Source organism: Neolamprologus multifasciatus, chromosome 8 (genome assembly GCF_963576455.1).
Source record: "Neolamprologus multifasciatus chromosome 8, fNeoMul1.2, whole genome shotgun sequence".
NCBI lineage: Eukaryota > Metazoa > Chordata > Actinopteri > Cichliformes > Cichlidae > Neolamprologus > Neolamprologus multifasciatus.
The window spans coordinates 20,366,842-20,383,440 of record NC_140446.1 but is presented as its reverse complement, the minus strand read 5'-3'; the positions used below and the strand labels follow the sequence as shown (position 1 = coordinate 20,383,440).

The following is a 16,599-nucleotide window of genomic DNA, read 5'->3' as shown; positions in this document are numbered from 1 at the left end:
CACCCAGAGAACGGACGCTCACCGGATATTGACTCTTTTTTGGTACCATCCTCTGGAAACCCTAAAGATGCTTGTGTGGGAAAATCACAGTCAACCAGCAGTTTCTGAAATGCTTGGACCAGCCTGTCCAGCCCCAACAGCAATGCCACATTCATAGTCACTTAAATCACCTTTCACCCTTATTCTGATGCTCAGTTTAGTGAACTTCAGCAGGTCGTCTTGGCTATGTCTGCATGGGTAAATGCACTGAGCTGCTGCCATAGGCTGATTTAACATCTGTTTTGACAATGTAGTAACCAGTGAGTGTATGTGGGTAGTGATGTGCATCATAGCTCTCTCTCTCTTTTTTAAAATAGAAGATGTTTAAGCAAACTTTAAAAATGTCTGAAGCCTGTTTTAGATATTGGGATGGGGATGTAAACTGTCGAAAAATAACAGGATTTTCAATAAAAGAAAGAGCTGGCTGAATGCACTTGTCTTGCATGCCTCCTTGCATGGCTATTAATACACGTTTATAACAGGAGACAGGGACTTTTAACGCAAAGTATACTTACAACTTTTAAAATTAATAATCCCCTCTCTTAATCAGCCGAACCCCCCCCCCCCCCCCAAAAAAAACAAACAAAACAAAACAAAACAGACTGTTCATTTATTTGTGTAAAGTAAAAAGGAGTAGGACACATTTCCACTGTCCTCTCACAGCGGGGAGGCTTCGACGTTAGCCCAGCCCATCAGCGATGCTAAGGAAGTAGCATTGTTTACAGGGGCAGGACGTGAGCATGGAGCAAAAGTGAATCTAGAAGCCTTCTAAACCGACTCTGTTGACTTGAGACAAACACCAAAAGGCAGCTATGTGTAACCTCGACTAGATGGTAAGGGGAGAGCGAGCATGAAAATGGGTTTACAAGGTGAAGAAACGAAGACTTGGTTCAGTTTTGCTAACGCTGCTTGTGTGGGCGCTGAGAGGTTTCAGCGGATGCTAACGTAACTTGTTCACCTGAGTCGTTTTTAAAGGTCTTTAACGTGTTTAAAGGAAGTAACTATGACTAAGAATTAACTGTAACAAAGCTTAATTGTTTCTTGTTAAGCTTGCTACCTGCTGTCGGTGAGTTTGTACCGTAAACACCTGTTGTTTGCCTCTCTGTGATGCTGCCAGGTGAGATATGGATTTCCTGACGCTGTTTGGTATTTACGTCGTGGTGGTGCTCACATGCATAGCTCTAGTGTGCAGATACTCCGGCCAGCAACACAGCCCCATTAATTCACTCTACAGCTTTGCATTAAAGGTAAGAAAAGAGCAGAAACAGGATGAGTGTGAAGCTTTTCTTTTCATGCAATTCCATAGACCGACACTCTGTGGCGCTGTTGTCTCAATATAAAGAAAACCTATCCACTCCACTTACAACTATGTGCTTTTTTTCATAGAGACTTGCATCAATTACTCCAAAATGGCTGCAAAAGTTTTCACAGTGGACTTTGCACAGACTGTTCCATCAGAGGTTTGTAGTTCTCTCTTAGCGTTTACAGAGTTTAATGTTTTTTTAAGGCTTGATTCAGTGTTATTTGAATTTGACTGCAGGAGCAATGCGTTCATATACCTGCACATCCTGCTGGAGGGCGCCGTGTATGCAGAGTTCACTTACGAGGTGTTTGGCTTCTGTAGGGAGATGGACACCACTCTGATCAGCCTATCTGTGCCTTATATCCTGTTGGCCATCAAGACCTTCTTCTTCTACCTCTGCATCAAGACAGATCCAGGTTCATTTTAGTTTGACCACATCCTGTTTAAATGTGTGGTGGTGGTGTCAGCAATGGCAGTGTGTTATCTCACTTCTCTCCATCTGTCAGGCACAGTGACAAAGAAGAAAGTTGCCGGTCAGCTGCACATCTATTCGTACGACAGGAGATTGTTTCACCCGGGAATCTCATGTTCGACTTGCCAGCTTGTCAAACCAGCCCGCTCGAAACACTGTAGTGAGTGCTTTTTAATTTGTCAATGTCAGCACCTGAGGTACTGGGAGAAAAAGAAAGGTAGCGTGTCTTAGTGCTGACTGTAACTCCTCCTTTGATTCAGGGGTCTGCAACAGGTGTGTGCAGCGTTTCGACCACCACTGCGTCTGGGTGAACAACTGCATCGGTGCTCAGAACACACGTTACTTCCTGCTTTACCTCTTCAGCGTCTGTGCCATGGCGTGCGACATCGCCCTGTTAACGGTGGACATGCTGCTTCATGTCGTGCTGCGCACAGGGCTCCTGGGGGCCAGTTACTTAGATGAGAATGGCCAACGGCAGCCAGCGGGATTTCTGTTTGTCGTGCAGGTACTGCTGACACACTGAATATTGCACACAGCTGTTTTTGCTTCTAACTGAAATTGAATTTTAATCACCCGCCCCTCCTCCCACTTTTTTCTTCCAGCATCTCTTCCTTACTTTTCCCCGAATTGTCTTCATGCTGGGCTTCTTACTCTTTGTATTCTTCCTCCTGGCGGGTTACACCATGTTCCATTCCTTTCTTGCTGTTGTGAACCAGACCTCCAATGAGTGGTACAAAAGTCGAGGCTACGTTTGCCAGCACTGCCACCCATCTACAGCGGCCGATATTCTCTGTAGCCCCGTCCCAGATCACTCTAAAAGATACTACTACAGCAGGGGGGTCCTCCGAAATCTGGGGGAGATTTTCTTCCCTCCACGGCCTGTTCAGAAAAAAGACAATTGATTGGTTACATTTACTGTCTACGATAACTACTGTAAACACTACTGGAAAATAAAGTTTATTGGTTTCTTTATGGCCTCTGGTTTTTGAATTGCTGATTGTTTTAATTAACTGTTGCAGCTACAAGCTTACCAAATCAAACACTTAGAGGTAGCTTCTATGATTATGTTAAAGCCCAAAGTAGCTGCTGCTTGTGGGATTAATGGGGATGTATTTACACAAGTTATTTTGATGGCTGAGAAGTATTTTTTTTTATGTTATTACGTTTAACTTCTTATGACAAGTATGTTGGAGTTTTAGTAATATGAAAAAGTTAAGAAGCTGGGAGGAGAAAAATAAAGTATAGATGAAGTCACAATAATATAACATTGAAAAGAAAAAGGTGACCCTCCTTGGAACTTCAGCTAAATGTAAGAAGCGTGTTTCCAGTCAACACTGAACAAAAAAAAAGTTAGATAAAATTCAGCTATACATCCAGTGTTCTGATTTTTTTTTCTTAAACTTTATTAAAACCACGATACAAAGTAACATAACAATTAAAAAAATCAGAAGGTGGGTTAGAAAACAAATGTGCTTGCTGATTGCGTTATTCACACAACAAATCATCATCATAAAGCACCTGTTCTTCTCATTTAAAAAAAAAAGATTTTTATTACTTTAATTTTATCAAAGCGGAAGTTTGACCGGACTTCTTAGTGTGTGGCTTCTGTCGCTTTAAGCCGGTGCGGAAGTAGTCGCTGCATTGATGCAACACTCGGCGGTCAGAAGGTCAGGCTGCTTCTCCGGAGCTCCTCACACAGCGCACCAAAACCGGTTGTTTTGACCGGTTATTAACGGTTAACAGTTACAGCTCGCCTCTTTGACTCCTGACATAGCGCTACTACTTTACTCGAGTAAGTATCGTGACATTAGCGGCTTTTTTCCCCGGCGAGGAAAGCAACGTCCAGTAGCCGATAAAGCTTCCCGTTTTTAAATTTCTTCACGCTCCGTTCACCGCAGTCTTCCCCGATGTCTGTGTCAAAATGCACCCGGCTGAGTGGAGCTCTGGTGAAGCAGCTACTGGACTCTGTGGACAGCATCCTGTTCGACTGCGACGGCGTCATCTGGCGGGGGGACCAGGCCATTCCCGGAGCTCCTCAAGTCATAAACCTTCTCAAGGAAAAGGGCAAGAGGGTGTTCTTCGTCACTAACAACAGCACCAAGTCCAGGAAAATGTACGCCGATAAAATGACCGCACTCGGCTTCGACGTGACGGAAGATGAAGTGTTCGGGACCGCGTACTGCTGCGCTATGTACCTGAAAACGGTCTGCGAGCTGGAGGGCAAAGTGTACCTGATAGGAAGCAACGCGATGAGGCAGGAGCTGGAGGCGGTGGGGATCCAGCAGACCGGGGTGGGACCCGACCACATCTGCGGAAAGCCGATTGACTGGGCCAACGTGCCCTTGGACCCCGAGGTGAAGGCAGTGGTGGTCGGTTTCGATGAGCATTTCAGTTACATGAAATTGAACCGAGCCATGCAGTATCTGACCCAGCAGGGCTGTCTGTTTGTGGGGACCAACAGGGACACCAGGCTGCCCCTGGAAGGAGGCAAGGCCGTCGCAGGTAAACAATAACTCTGCACTTTGTTCCATTTAACGCATTTTTAAAACCTTTTATTTGCTTTTATTTAGGTCAGAAAATCCACAGAACTGTTTTCAGGGTGATGTCTGCACAAGGGATTTATTGTTCAGCCTTGTTTAACCCTAAACAGATGTTAGAACACCTGAATAGAGGCAGTGCTGAGGCTTTTAAGTGTATTGGCAATAATTTATTTTCAATTTTTGACTTTCCTGTCAATCTGAACAGACCTGTTCTGTTGGATTAAAGAGTAAATGGTCACCTCACCTACTGACTGTCACTCTTAACCTTCAGGTACTGGCTGTCTGCTTCAGGCCGTTGAGACGGCAGCCCAGCGTGAGGCCCAGACTGTTGGGAAGCCCAATCACTTCATGTTCGACTGTGTGGCCTCCCAGTTTGGTGTGAAAGCCGACCGTTGCCTGATGGTCGGGGACCGTCTGGACACTGACATCTTGCTGGGCTCCAACTGCGGCCTGAAGACCCTTCTAACCCTCACGGGGGTCAGCACTGTGGCAGATGCCGAAGCCCATCAGAAAAGTGGCTGCCCAGAGAGGCAGGGGATGGTGCCGGATTACTACGTGGAGAGCATCGCGGACCTCCTTCCAGCTCTGCAGGGATGAGACTGAGAAACCTGCACAACACTCAGGATCCAGTGTTTTTTGTTTTGTTTTTTTCTTTTAAAAAGGGAATTTTTTTTGTTTTGTGTTGTTTTCTGCTGCTTCAGCACTGTAACAGCACTTACCTGCTTGGACAGGAGACTAAAGCTATATATATCTATATTTTATTTTATCTGCTAAACCTAATTTTAATGTTTTAAGTGATTATTAACAGCGTGAGAACAATAATCAGTATTTTTTCAATGTATTTAAGCGTCGAGTTACGCTGCAAAAATGAGTGTGTTCCTTTTCTTTTTTTAAAAAAGATGTCAGTGAACTATAAAGGCCCTCACCAGATATGCAATGTAACCTCTTGAGCAACTACAAGTCAAACTTGGGAAGAGAAGTGAGCACACATGAAGTGTCAACAGTTTAGTAATAAGGTTTACATCATTGTTCCAACGGGCAAAATCAGACTGAAAGGCGCTGAACTTGAGCTTTGTTTGTTCTGTATTCTAAGACCTCAACACAATGTTCCAATATCTGCATTTAGATTCAAGGGATTGTGCAAGAGTAATATTTGGATCCGTCATGTTATTTATTACTTCATAAAACAATCACATTAACATTTTAAAAAAATGTCTGACTTTCCTTAAGGGTAAGTATACAAAAAAGACATGTTAAACTCAAAAATAAACTATTTTTACATGATGTACCATACCCTCTGCCTGGTTCATGTTTCTTGTTTTTCAACACATTCCCTGATTTCCTGATTATTACTTTTAAAATTATTGAAACTTGTTATTTTTGGGTGGTTTTAATTTTCATATAGAAGATGCTACAGCAAAATTCATCAGCTTGATAGACTATTGACCAGGACATGTCCTTCAGTGTTCATGGTAAACACGAATTGTTTTCATGCATTTGCACAACATCTCTAAAATGCATGCACAGGGACTAGAAAGAGAGCATATTTCTCCTATCACTGGCTCCAAGTTAGATCCAGAATCTAATCTAAAATCCTTCTCCACACATACAAGGTCTTGAATAATCAGGCCTTATCTTTTGTTGAAGACTTCATAGTACCGTATCACCCCAGTAGAGCACTTCACTCAGACTGGTAGCCTACGTGTGGCTATTTAGAGATAGAATAGGAGGCAGAGCCTCCAACTTCCCGTTTGGGTTCGGGAGACAGACACCCACTCTGCTTTTAAGATTAGACTTAAAACCTTCCTTTTTGCTAAAGCTTATAGTTGGGGCTTGTTAAGGTGACCCTGAACCCTCCTTTAATTATGCTGCAGTGGTCTAGGCTGCTGGGGGCTCCCATGATGCACTGAGCGTTTCTTTTTCACTCACAGTGTGTTTATAAATCACTCTGTATTTCACCATTAGTTATTATTAATCTCTGGCTCTCTTTCGCAGTGTGTCAAACTCACAGTGTGTCAACAAAGAACACGTTTTACATGCTGTTTTTAATCTAGGCCTGAACATCAAGTCCATTTATTCTGGCCACTTGTGTGTTCTTTTTTATTCACTTACGATTTGAATCCTGTTACTGGTTAACATATAAATACAGAAAAATATTTTTTATCATCTTTCTGCACATAAGTTTTCTGTTGTTTTTAACACTGATAATGCCTTCCCCCTTTCCTGGACAGCCATGTAAATTCAATTGTGCATTCTTCCTTTTAAAACCAGAAATGGCCCCTCTGCTAAATCCTTACCCTGGATGAGTAACAGTATTAATAATTGATAGCATTCAACAGTGGAACGTTTGGACCAGGCAGACGGTGTGGTAGATGCCTTGATTATTATAATTTACTGTCTTAAAAGCTGAAAAAAGGAGACAGTCAAAGTTCTTTAACTTTGTGAAAACATTTCACTTCTTATCCAAGAGGCTTCTTCACTTATAAAACACAAAACTGGAAAGTCCAAGGTCTTTAACCCCGACTGGGGTTTGTTCCCTTGGAGGATCATATGTTTCACCACAAGAGCCAAGGTGTGAATAAGTTAAGGATGAAACCACTCAAAGACATCGTTCTACTCTATGGCTTATTGAGGTCACCTGAGGCATGGCGTGAGTGGGGATTGAAGCTTCTGGGAAGGGTTCTCAAGACTGCATTATAGGTGGCTGACAGCTGGTGTCATAAGTCACAACCTCTGTTCAGTGAGGGTTGTGCACAGCTGATATAGATAGACTCCTTTACTCCTGAACCTAACTCCTGTGGATGCTGTTAATACCTTTGAAAAGAAACTCAAGAACCACCTGTGATGGCATGCCTTTAGTTAGTTGTATCTGTTTATAGCATTTTAGTTGTTGTATCTTATTCTGTAAAGCACTTTGTGACCTTGCTTCCTGTAAAGCTCTATATAAACAAACCTTACATACTTACTTCCTCGTTGCTTTAGGTTTAGAGCTTCTCTCAAAGTCCTCAGTCACCTTGAGCTGTCATCGGCTGGATGCAGCACCAGCGGCAGCATATCACCCCTCACCTGACGAGAGAGGCTTCCCAGCCCGTGCCTGCCTTACCTCTTTGTCCATTGTTTGGACTGTTGGGGAGAAGCCAGTTCCTCTCGTGTAAGTGTATGTTGGAGCAAGGGTGAAAAGGAGTGGGGGGACAGGGGCAATAAAGAGATGGATCATGTTAAAGAGGCGTATTAAGCCACATTAGAGAAGACATTAAAAAAATGAAGGTAATTTCTGGAAGGCAAAACTTGGAAATTGAGTTTGGCGGGGTTAGGAAGTTTTGGGTGAAGCGTGACTTTTTTTTCCCCCGTTTTTTGGGGGCAGGGAATCTGTGAGACCTGAGGAGGGGATGAGGGGAGGGGGAGGTGTGAGGTTTGTGAGGACAAAGAAAAGAGAAGCCGGTCAGGTGTGCCGAGTCTCAGTCCAGTGCTGGTCATGACCACAGCTCCATGCCGGTAGCTACGAGACGGGAGCAGACCGAGTGAGGAGCCGCCAAGGGACACAGCGATGGTGAGGTGCTGGAAGCGTTCAGAAAACTGCCTGGAGGAAGAAGAGTGCACGGTAAGCGCGTTACAGACAAGATGGAAGATTTGAAATAGCTGAGATATGTTGGTTACTTACAGACCCCACTTTTGTTGTATTACAAGTTTACAAGTTTATTGCTGGGTGGGTTCCTGTTCTGCCACAGCCTGGGATTTAAATACCCCAAATAACCATCAAATAGGTTTTTTAAAGCCTGTTGCTGGTTCATGTGTTCTCAGGATGGGGGCCCTGAGGAGTCCCCTTTGTTCCACTTCCCGCACAAGGCATTATGGGTCAGCCTCTCAGCCTGCCTGCTCCTGGTCATCCTCGCCCTGGGTTTGACGGGGCACTTCGGGAGGTCTCAGCCTCACACTCAGGTATGACACACACCTTCCCTTATCATGCCCTGGTTTACATTTTCCAACTTCTGATTTACAAATCTCTGTTTTTTCAGCCTTTGCAGACTGTGAGGTTCACTGTTTCAGATCAGACTGGCGCGCTTATCAACCAGTCAGCAGTTGTTGACCAGCAGAATGACTTGGTGATCTTCTCTGTGACCTCGTCGCTGAATCAGACGTCCACTGTGCTCTTTGATATAAAACATGTATGTCCAGATGACTTGAATTACTCTGAATATTAGAAAAAAGAGGGAACATCTGCGAGTTATGATGGGTAAATGTGTTTCTGTGTTTCAGAGTCTGATCTGCTACAAGCCCGTCAGCCAGGAGAGCTGCTTCCTGAGAAAGATGGAGCAGTCAGACTACAAGAATGTGAACTCCGTCCTCCACGAGACAACACACAAGGTAGTGGGCAGGGGACATGTTATATAATATGGTCTTCCCCACTGCATTACTGCATTACGAGAGACATCAAAGTGCACCAGGCATATTAAGAAAAAGTTGCCCTTTTAGCTCTGCCAGGTGTTTCTAAGGTAGCAGCCGCACTACTGTGTGAACTGGCATTTCAGTGCACTGCACCACTGAGCCAGGACTTGGTGGTTTTGCATGACTTTGTTGGGTACGCCGTACAAAGAGAGAGGTGAAGCGTACAGGGCCTTGAAGAGCCTCATAGTCTGTCTCTCTTACTCCGATGGCTGAATTCCTCAGCACATCTGATCCCTTCAGCCCCCTCGGCGTGCCCGAGGATATTCTTACAGGAGGTTACGGCAGCGAGCCCGAGCCTTGGCCTGGGCACAATGGCCGCTCTGTGTGAGGGCTTTTCAACTTTTAAGGCGCTTCTTTTTGGATTAAAATACAGGTTGATGCATTAAAGGGCCAGCGTGTATCTGCTTGTTGACAAATGCCTGGATCTTGAACACTGACATCCAGTCTTTAAAAAGTTTTCATCTGTGTCATTATCTGATTCTTAATTATGAATTGACAATATGATCAGGTGAATGGTGCTGGCCCTGGATGAATGGAGACCTTGAGATGAGTTGTGGGACCTTGGAGGTAAACTGAGAGGGACTTCTTATCATCTTTTTACACAATACCCAAGTTCCTCGTCTCAGAAGCTGCTTTTCTGTGATCCTGTCTCATGGTGTCACATATCTCATACAGGCTCTGTGTATTCAAACGTAGCTGCTGTAGCCATTTAATCTATGATATTGGGGCTAGCAGATGTGGCTTGTTTGTGCTGAGGCACAATGGTCTTATTGGTTCTTTTTAACAGAAAAGGAAAACTGCTGTGTGAGCTACTCGAGCACAACAGGACTTTAAGCGGTTTGTTATCAGAGCCAATCAGAGTTGTAAGAGGCGCAATTACGCACAGTGTTTGGGGTGAATGCGAGCACAAATTCAAAGTTGGCCTCATCAGTGCAGATATCAGGCTAATGGGAGCTCAAGTTTCCATCTTTTTTTCTCGCTTTTTCTCCTTTATGAGTTTAATATGATAAAATAAGAACTCTTTGTTGTGGATATTGATACTGCGGTGCTGTCCTCGGCAGAGCCAGTTCCAGCTGTCTGGGAATGAGACCCAGAGGCAGATGGAGTTCCTGGGAGTCCTGGCAGCCAGTCAGGTGAATGTGTCCTCGCTGGAGGAGCCTCTCCAGGCCCTGTGTCAGGACAGGTCGGTCCACTGGACCAGGAGGACCGAGGGTGAGGGGACTGCTTTGGCTCAGACGTCAAACGTTAAAAAAAAAAAGCTTTACAATTATTCTGATAAGGTTTAGGAAAAAAAGTTAAACTAGTGAAAAAGCAAAGCTGATATATTTTGAATTTTACCTGTTGTCAACAAATCCTCATGTTTTCACTGTGTGACATCTTTTTGCATTATTAGTGGTGGGATATCAATAGTATCAGTATCAATACATCCAAATATCGTAAGTATCGATACCAGCTTTAGTATCGGTACTGGATTGATACTTTGTTTCTATCCTCTATCCTCTCAGTATGTAGCTCACTGAATTGTGGTGAGAAAAGTATTTTTTGGGGATATGACAGAATATACCTCAAACATGCACCATGAAAAATGTCTGAACCGGTTTGTGTTGACTGTCACACACATCAACAACAGAAGGTGACCTAAAGTGCTTTAGGAACAGGTACATTTCAAAATACATGACCACCGTGAAAGGGTTGTTATACTGATTAACTAATTTAACTAACTATTGTAGACAGTAAAAAATTACAGTGATTTAGTGGCCATTAAAATGTGTTCAGAATATACAAATTGATGATTGATCTCACAGACCACACACACTGATCTCCCCTACATAAGCTACATTTACTGGTTAAGTATTGATATCTGCAATACTGATTTTGTATATATTTAGTATCGGATCAATACCAAAATTTGAAGTTTTGCACGGCTCAAAGATCAAATGCGCATTAATCCAAAGCTGAAAATATCTCCCAAAATATCTAATGATTTAATCCTGAGTTATGTTTTCTGAATAACTAAAATAAAAAGTGTGCTGCATTTCTCCTAAACTTACACTTTCAGGAAAAATGAACTGGCGTCAGGCTCAGTTCCTCAGGAAAGTCAGAACATTTTATGGTCTCTGGATTTTTGATGAAATATGTCTTTATTTGGAACATAGGCTTTAAAAACTGGTTTCACAATTTCTGATACTGTTTGACAAAGCTGCACCAAAGAGCACCGCGGAGTCTTTTACTCTGATGATGATCCCCTTTAATATTCAGAAAACAGTGGAATTTTCTATAACCACCCCAGAACTGTTCCCTACTAGTTTCATAGACTCATTTATGAATCGACTCTTTTTTCCAGACACCTGAGTCACAAATTGGGAAAACAGAAAAGAAATTATGCTGAAGTTTTCACACAAGGGCTCATTTGTCAGGGTTTTTCAATTAGCCCTGCGGCCGCTCCACAACGCAGCAGCGTGTCAGGCTGAAACCTGATTCGTGGCCTAATGTGACCTTTCCACAGGGTGAAAGTCTTTTTATGTACTTTACTGTGTGCTCCCTCAACAGCATGTACATGAGCCCATGCTGAACACCAAACTAAATCTGGCTGCTTTTAAACCATGAATGATTCATGCAAATGACTGCATTTCTAAATGATTTGTTTTCAAGTGACACTTGAATCTAAATTTGTATTTTTTAATGAGTCACATGACCTCTCATTTTCTCAGGCCCAGGCAAACAGAGGTTGGTCTACTTCTGCATCGACATCTGCTTCCCCAGCAACATCTGCGTGTCCGTGTGCTTCTACTACCTTCCAGAGTGACTCTGCATTCTCTCTCGATCCTCCCGGCAAAAGATCAGGGAAACAAAGTTGTCTTTTTTTTTTTTTTGGCTCCCTCTTCAAGAACAAAAGCGAGCTTTGACTGTTTCCTTTGTGCCATACAGCCACCAGTAAACCATTTTCTTCCTTCCGAGAAAGAAGTGAGCTGGAGACGGGCTGTCACAGTTATCGCCAAATCCCCATCATCACTCTCTTCATGTATAATACCCTCTCTGGTGGCACGCTTCAGAGATTAAAGAAGAAAGAACCCCCGCTCCCCCTTTTTTGTTGTAAATGCCTCTAACTGTATGTCCTGTAACGGACTGCTGTGTGTAACCGATCTTGTTACAATGTGACTGTTTTGTTCTGAGAATAAAAGACACAACCTGTTGGGTATAAAGACATTTCTGTACACCATTTATTCAGCAGTCCTCCTCCACATGACGAAGAACAGAACAGCTATTCAAATAAATCATACATAGCACATGTAAGAGATTAAACAAGTCTGCTGCACACACAAAGCACCTGTGATTAATGTGGTCTTTTTTACAATAAATACAGCGCTCTGTAAAAACAGAGCTTTGCAATTTGAATTAAAAAACAAACAAACTATTATGTCTGCCTCGTCATTGGCAGATTTCTTTCTGTACGTCTGTGGAAACAAAATAGGTCCATTAAAACAGATTTTAGCTTTACAGATTTTTATTTTGGCTGTGTCGCTCTGCATATATGCCAGAGATGGCCACTGTGCCCGCTTCCACGAGTCGATTGTTGTACTGGCGCTGACATACGCGACATGAGTGGCATCCTCATAAGAGTCTTTAGTTCCTATCTGACAACCTTTTATCTCTTCCTTCTGCTTCCTCCTCCTCCTCCTTCTCAGCCGAGCACGCTGTCATTAAAGGCCAGACACACCACGGCCTTCTGGTGGCCGCTGTATTCCCTTTTGATCTCACCAGTTTCCACGCACCACAGGCGAGCCAGGTTGTCTGAGGAGGCTGTGGAGTGAGTGAAAAAGTAGAATTAAAACAAAGCAATGTCTAGCCTTACATGAAAGTGTCTAAAAGTTAAAAAAAAAACATAATCTGAGAACAAACTTACAGCCATGTTTAAACCATTTTAAACCCCTTTTACATAATTCCAGATGTAATGGCAGGACAGGGGTTAGTATGACAAATGAGACGTCCTTTTTATCTTACAAACAGCCACATTTCAAATCTGCAGCCCTCAGATGGATTGCAATGTTTTACTTTAACAACTCTTATTCAGTTTTGAGATCTGGTGTTGCAGTGTGCTGCTGTACGGACCTGTAACAATATACTGCGAGTCTCCGGAGAAGGCGCAGTCCCACATCCAGCCTCTGGATGTTTCTCCCGGATTATTGCTCTTGATGCTGAGCTCCGTCATCAGTGAGAAATTGGACGTCCTCCAGATCTTACACGTCTGGTCTGCCGAGCAGGTGGCCAGCAGCCTGGAGGCGACGACGAATGCAAAATGTCAAGTTGTATTTTCGGTGGGGAAATGAGGGGTAAATTGGAGAAAAAGGTTCACTCACGTGGAATCGGGGCTGAACTTGCAGCGGAGGGAATAGCGTTTGTGTGCAGGGATCTTGGTCTTGGGAATGAGCTGAGTCACTTCATCCCCGATGCCTCCAGCGAGGTTCCACACATAACAGTTTCCCTGTAAAAGAGAGCCGGGGGGGAAACAAGGTTTTCATTAATATAACATGCTATAAAAGAGTGAATGTATTATCCTGCGCCACATATGCTGCAGATTCTTTTAGGCAACTGACCGAGCTGTTGACTGCTGCCATGTAACTCGCATCTGGGTCGATGTGAACTGAATTGATTGAGACCTCCGGCTCTGGAATCAGCTGCTCATTATGGTCTGTCTTCAGATCCCAGATATGGATCACTCCACTCTGGTCTCCAACTATCAACTCTGCCTAAAAAAAACATAATGAAATCTTCGGCATTAAGTGCAAATGCGCCAGATAGTAACCAAGAGCACAGCCTCACCTGATTCATCTGTGTGTACTGAGTGTCTCACCTGGTTAGGATGCAAGCACACGCAGTTGATCGGAGCGTTTACTTGGAAGATCCTCTGACACTGCAGATTTCTTGACCTACAAGGTAGAGCAAGGATCAGAGTTTAGTTTGCTGATCATTGCGCCTTGAGGTGACTTTTGTTGTGATTTGGCGCTATATAAATAAAATTGAATTGAATTGAATAAACAAAGACCAGTGAGCTTGTCCTTCAGTACCTCAGATCCCATATGCGAGCCATGCAGTCCTCTCCTCCTGTGTACATCCAGCGTCCATCTTCGTGGAAGCCCACAGACGTGATGTTCTTGCTAACTCCATCGTAGTTGATGACCGGGTTGGGGTTGTTGGAGTTCAAGTCGTACATGCGGATATGCTGATAACCTTGAAAGCACAATGCAAACATTACTATGAAGCAAAGTAACATTAAGGTGAGAAATGAGAAAAAGGATTGTGGGGAAAATTGTAACCAACCTGCAGCTGCAATCATACTTCTGTCAGGTGTGACCTCGAGGGAATTTACTTGCTGAGAGTAAATGTTAAGGAAGTGGACAATGTAGGTTGCTGCTGTAGTTAAAGCAAGTGGAAGAGTGTCTGGAGAGAGAAAGAATGAAAGTCAGCAGAAGCAAGACAGAATACATGTGTGAATGAGAGAGAGACAGCCATAACAGTGAAGGTAGCTGAGTTTAGATACCTGAAGTCAACCAACTAAAGTAAGAGACAGTCCGCAAGAGAGATGACAAAGAGTGAGCAGGCAGGCTGGAGAATGTGGGGATGAGTGTCAGAAGGATAGCAGCAAGAGTGAAAGTGAAGGTTTATAAGATGGTAGTGAGACCTGCTATGATGTGTGGTTTAGTGATGGTGACACTGACAAAAAGACATGAGACAGAGCTGGATGTGGTAGAAATGAAGATTTCAAGATTCATTCGGAGTAAAGACAGCTTTTTGGAGACAGGTTAGAGGCGAGGCTGAAATGGTTTGGACATATGCAGAGGAGAGACAGTGTAAATGAGACCTGTGTAGTCTGAATATGGAGCTGCCAGGCAGGAGGAAAACAAGAAGACCACAGAAGAGATTCTTGGACATGCAGAGGGTTGGTGTGACAAAAGAGGAGGCCAGGGACAATGTGAGATGAAGGCAATTAACCCACTGTGGCAAACCCTAAAGGGTTTATAGAAGATCTATAAACAAATAGAAAACACAGAACTAAAACAAAAGCACTTTTTGCGTTCACGTGGATTTTTGTGAGAAGCTATAGATAATATCTGATTAACTTTGAACTTAAAACCTGAGATTTATAAATGGCCATTACCTATAATTATTCAAACATGACAGTACGCATTCTGCTTAAGCCTCCATATATCAGGGTAAGGATACTGAGTCCTGGTGCTGGACCGTCCTGGTGCAGATCCCGCTGTGGGCCTGCCAGAAGCGGACAGTGTGGTCGTATCCAGCCGTGGCCAGAATGACCGGGTCGCTACCCACCGTCCCCTGATTCACATTCATGACGAACTCCTGGCGGATACTGCAGGGAAATTCAATTTGCAACAATTAAAGTAAAATACAAAACACAGCTAAAGCACAAAAAAGGGTTAAACTGTGAACGTATCATAAGCTAACTTTAGCAAAAGAGGCTAGCCAAACTTATAGGCTGTGCAATAAACAATAAACGTTTCTAGTATGAAACCATTAGATCCCTTAACTGTAACAACACAGCAATACTACCGTTTTAAAAGGACAAATTTCTTTAGTTCCCTTTGTTGTTGTTAGTGTTGAAGTCAGCCAAGAAGTACGTCTCTTTAACGCGTCCCTTAGAAACATACTAGTGTTTCAAGAGTTCCGGTTTAATCACTAGATCAGCATTGCCCTCTGCTGGTGTGTCCACGAGGAATAGACATGCTGCAATTAAATACAATGATTTTCAAAGAAGTGTACACCAATAACTCATAATATTAATTAAGACTAAGCGGATCTCATTATGTAATATTGCAACATATTTTAATTTCAGCTTTATCAGCATCGTCTGGAAAGTTGCTTGTGTCAATATGGTGACATCTCAGTCCTAATACTCGGTACTAAAGTAAAATAAAGTAAATAATAGAAAGTTGAAAAATGCCATTGAGTCAATAGGATTAAAGATGATCGCTCCTATCACTGTATCCTGTGTTATTCTAAGTATTACTAAACTTTTCGTACATTTCAAATGGCAAGGGTTGAATAGAAACATAGCTGGATGTATAGAAACGTGCCAATATGGATACACGATTGTTGCTTAACTAATAAGGGTTTTCTTTCGGTATATAAAAAATTACACTCCAACCTCGTGACATCATCCTCTGTCTGTACAACCAGTTTCCAGAACCGCTCAGAAAAACCTCACAAATACTGTACTCTGTACCACAATCAGCAATAGCTGTAACAGGTATTAACTACACATCTAGTACCAACTTGACAGTTATGAAAGACTCATTATTAACAATGTAAAAACAAAAATGAAACAAAAACTATTGCAAAATGATATAAAACTAAAGACATTATAAATCAAAAATCGTCATGGTATATTGTCCCCTCATAGTTTCATATATGATCTACCGTCTGGAATGCATTGATGTACAAAATATAAAATTATTAAGATTGAATTAAGATTGATCATTATCTAAAAATAAAAAAAAACAAACAACAACATAAAAAAATAAACATGAGGCACAATCAATATGATTACTATTTGTTTTTGTCCTAGTTTAGTATTTATTCCTAATTTTGTGTCATTTTTGGTGTTTCTTTGGGGCGTTAAGCAACATTTTGTACAAAAAGTTTAGGTGCTGTAAGCTTAAGCTTCAGTCTCCACCTTTTCAGCCAGTACTTTAATGATTAAAATATTAACTTCAACACACCCGCTATCAATAGTTTCTTGGGCCCACACTAAAATATTATAGGATACATTTTAAGAATAA

At 42.7% G+C, this 16,599-nt stretch overlaps 4 protein-coding genes across 8 annotated transcripts; 3 read left to right on the top strand and 1 right to left on the bottom strand.

The window, feature by feature from the left end:
- The first annotated feature begins 698 nt into the window (after positions 1 to 698).
- On the top strand, positions 699 to 2,784 carry zdhhc4 (zDHHC palmitoyltransferase 4). Of its 3 annotated transcripts, none has more exons than XM_085169452.1 (7): positions 699 to 872; positions 1,157 to 1,286; positions 1,426 to 1,499; positions 1,664 to 1,758; positions 1,849 to 1,974; positions 2,075 to 2,319; positions 2,417 to 2,784. In XM_085169452.1, exons 2-7 carry the CDS (start codon positions 1,164 to 1,166, stop codon positions 2,714 to 2,716), a joined length of 963 nt encoding a protein of 320 aa, XP_085025578.1. In that variant the 5' UTR covers positions 699 to 872; positions 1,157 to 1,163; the 3' UTR covers positions 2,717 to 2,784. The 3 variants fall into 3 exon arrangements, with proteins under 3 accessions (XP_085025578.1, XP_085025576.1, XP_085025577.1); XM_085169450.1 differs by having other exon boundaries at positions 700 to 872; positions 1,580 to 1,758; XM_085169451.1 differs by lacking the exon at positions 699 to 872 and adding an exon at positions 879 to 1,014 and having other exon boundaries at positions 1,580 to 1,758.
- A 632-nt stretch (positions 2,785 to 3,416) lies between these two features.
- Positions 3,417 to 5,004, top strand: pgp (phosphoglycolate phosphatase). The gene is made up of 3 exons (XM_085169458.1): positions 3,417 to 3,606; positions 3,713 to 4,316; positions 4,626 to 5,004. Exons 2-3 carry the CDS (start codon positions 3,722 to 3,724, stop codon positions 4,949 to 4,951), a joined length of 921 nt encoding a protein of 306 aa, XP_085025584.1. The 5' UTR covers positions 3,417 to 3,606; positions 3,713 to 3,721; the 3' UTR covers positions 4,952 to 5,004.
- A 376-nt stretch (positions 5,005 to 5,380) lies between these two features.
- Positions 5,381 to 12,235, top strand: bricd5 (BRICHOS domain containing 5). The gene is made up of 6 exons (XM_085169461.1): positions 5,381 to 7,955; positions 8,156 to 8,293; positions 8,371 to 8,520; positions 8,612 to 8,719; positions 9,862 to 10,012; positions 11,512 to 12,235. Exons 1-6 carry the CDS (start codon positions 7,902 to 7,904, stop codon positions 11,604 to 11,606), a joined length of 696 nt encoding a protein of 231 aa, XP_085025587.1. The 5' UTR covers positions 5,381 to 7,901; the 3' UTR covers positions 11,607 to 12,235.
- mlst8 (MTOR associated protein, LST8 homolog (S. cerevisiae)) lies at positions 11,993 to 16,558 on the bottom strand. Of its 3 annotated transcripts, XM_085169456.1 has the most exons (10): positions 15,368 to 15,481; positions 15,266 to 15,279; positions 15,023 to 15,170; positions 14,120 to 14,171; positions 13,867 to 14,029; positions 13,653 to 13,728; positions 13,396 to 13,548; positions 13,159 to 13,283; positions 12,911 to 13,074; positions 11,993 to 12,601 (listed from the first exon to the last, which is right to left on the bottom strand). In XM_085169456.1, exons 1-10 carry the CDS (start codon positions 15,464 to 15,466, stop codon positions 12,483 to 12,485), a joined length of 1,113 nt encoding a protein of 370 aa, XP_085025582.1. In that variant the 5' UTR covers positions 15,467 to 15,481; the 3' UTR covers positions 11,993 to 12,482. The 3 variants fall into 3 exon arrangements, with proteins under 3 accessions (XP_085025582.1, XP_085025581.1, XP_085025580.1); XM_085169455.1 differs by lacking the exons at positions 15,266 to 15,279; positions 15,368 to 15,481 and adding an exon at positions 16,540 to 16,558; XM_085169454.1 differs by lacking the exon at positions 15,266 to 15,279 and having other exon boundaries at positions 15,371 to 15,487.
- Between the last annotated feature and the right edge of the window lie 41 nt (positions 16,559 to 16,599).

Bases quoted from the DNA above. Each gene is read 5' to 3' on its own strand.
- zdhhc4 (XM_085169450.1), top strand. From the start codon at position 1,164: ATGGATTTCCTGACGCTGTTTGGTATTTACGTCGTGGTGGTGCTCACA. The intron at 1,287-1,425 runs GTAAGAAAAGAG...TTTTTTTCATAG, and splicing joins TCTACAGCTTTGCATTAAAG to AGACTTGCATCAATTACTCC. The intron at 1,975-2,074 runs GTGAGTGCTTTT...CCTTTGATTCAG, and splicing joins AGCCCGCTCGAAACACTGTA to GGGTCTGCAACAGGTGTGTG.
- pgp (XM_085169458.1), top strand. From the start codon at position 3,722: ATGTCTGTGTCAAAATGCACCCGGCTGAGTGGAGCTCTGGTGAAGCAG. The intron at 4,317-4,625 runs GTAAACAATAAC...CTTAACCTTCAG, and splicing joins AGGAGGCAAGGCCGTCGCAG to GTACTGGCTGTCTGCTTCAG.
- bricd5 (XM_085169461.1), top strand. From the start codon at position 7,902: ATGGTGAGGTGCTGGAAGCGTTCAGAAAACTGCCTGGAGGAAGAAGAG. The intron at 7,956-8,155 runs GTAAGCGCGTTA...ATGTGTTCTCAG, and splicing joins TGGAGGAAGAAGAGTGCACG to GATGGGGGCCCTGAGGAGTC. The intron at 8,294-8,370 runs GTATGACACACA...CTGTTTTTTCAG, and splicing joins GGTCTCAGCCTCACACTCAG to CCTTTGCAGACTGTGAGGTT.
- mlst8 (XM_085169456.1), bottom strand. From the start codon at position 15,466: ATGTTTCTAAGGGACGCGTTAAAGAGACGTACTTCTTGGCTGACTTCA. The intron at 14,030-14,119 runs GTTGGTTACAAT...TGTGCTTTCAAG, and splicing joins AAGTATGATTGCAGCTGCAG to GTTATCAGCATATCCGCATG. The intron at 13,549-13,652 runs GTGAGACACTCA...TGTTTTTTTTAG, and splicing joins TGTGCTTGCATCCTAACCAG to GCAGAGTTGATAGTTGGAGA.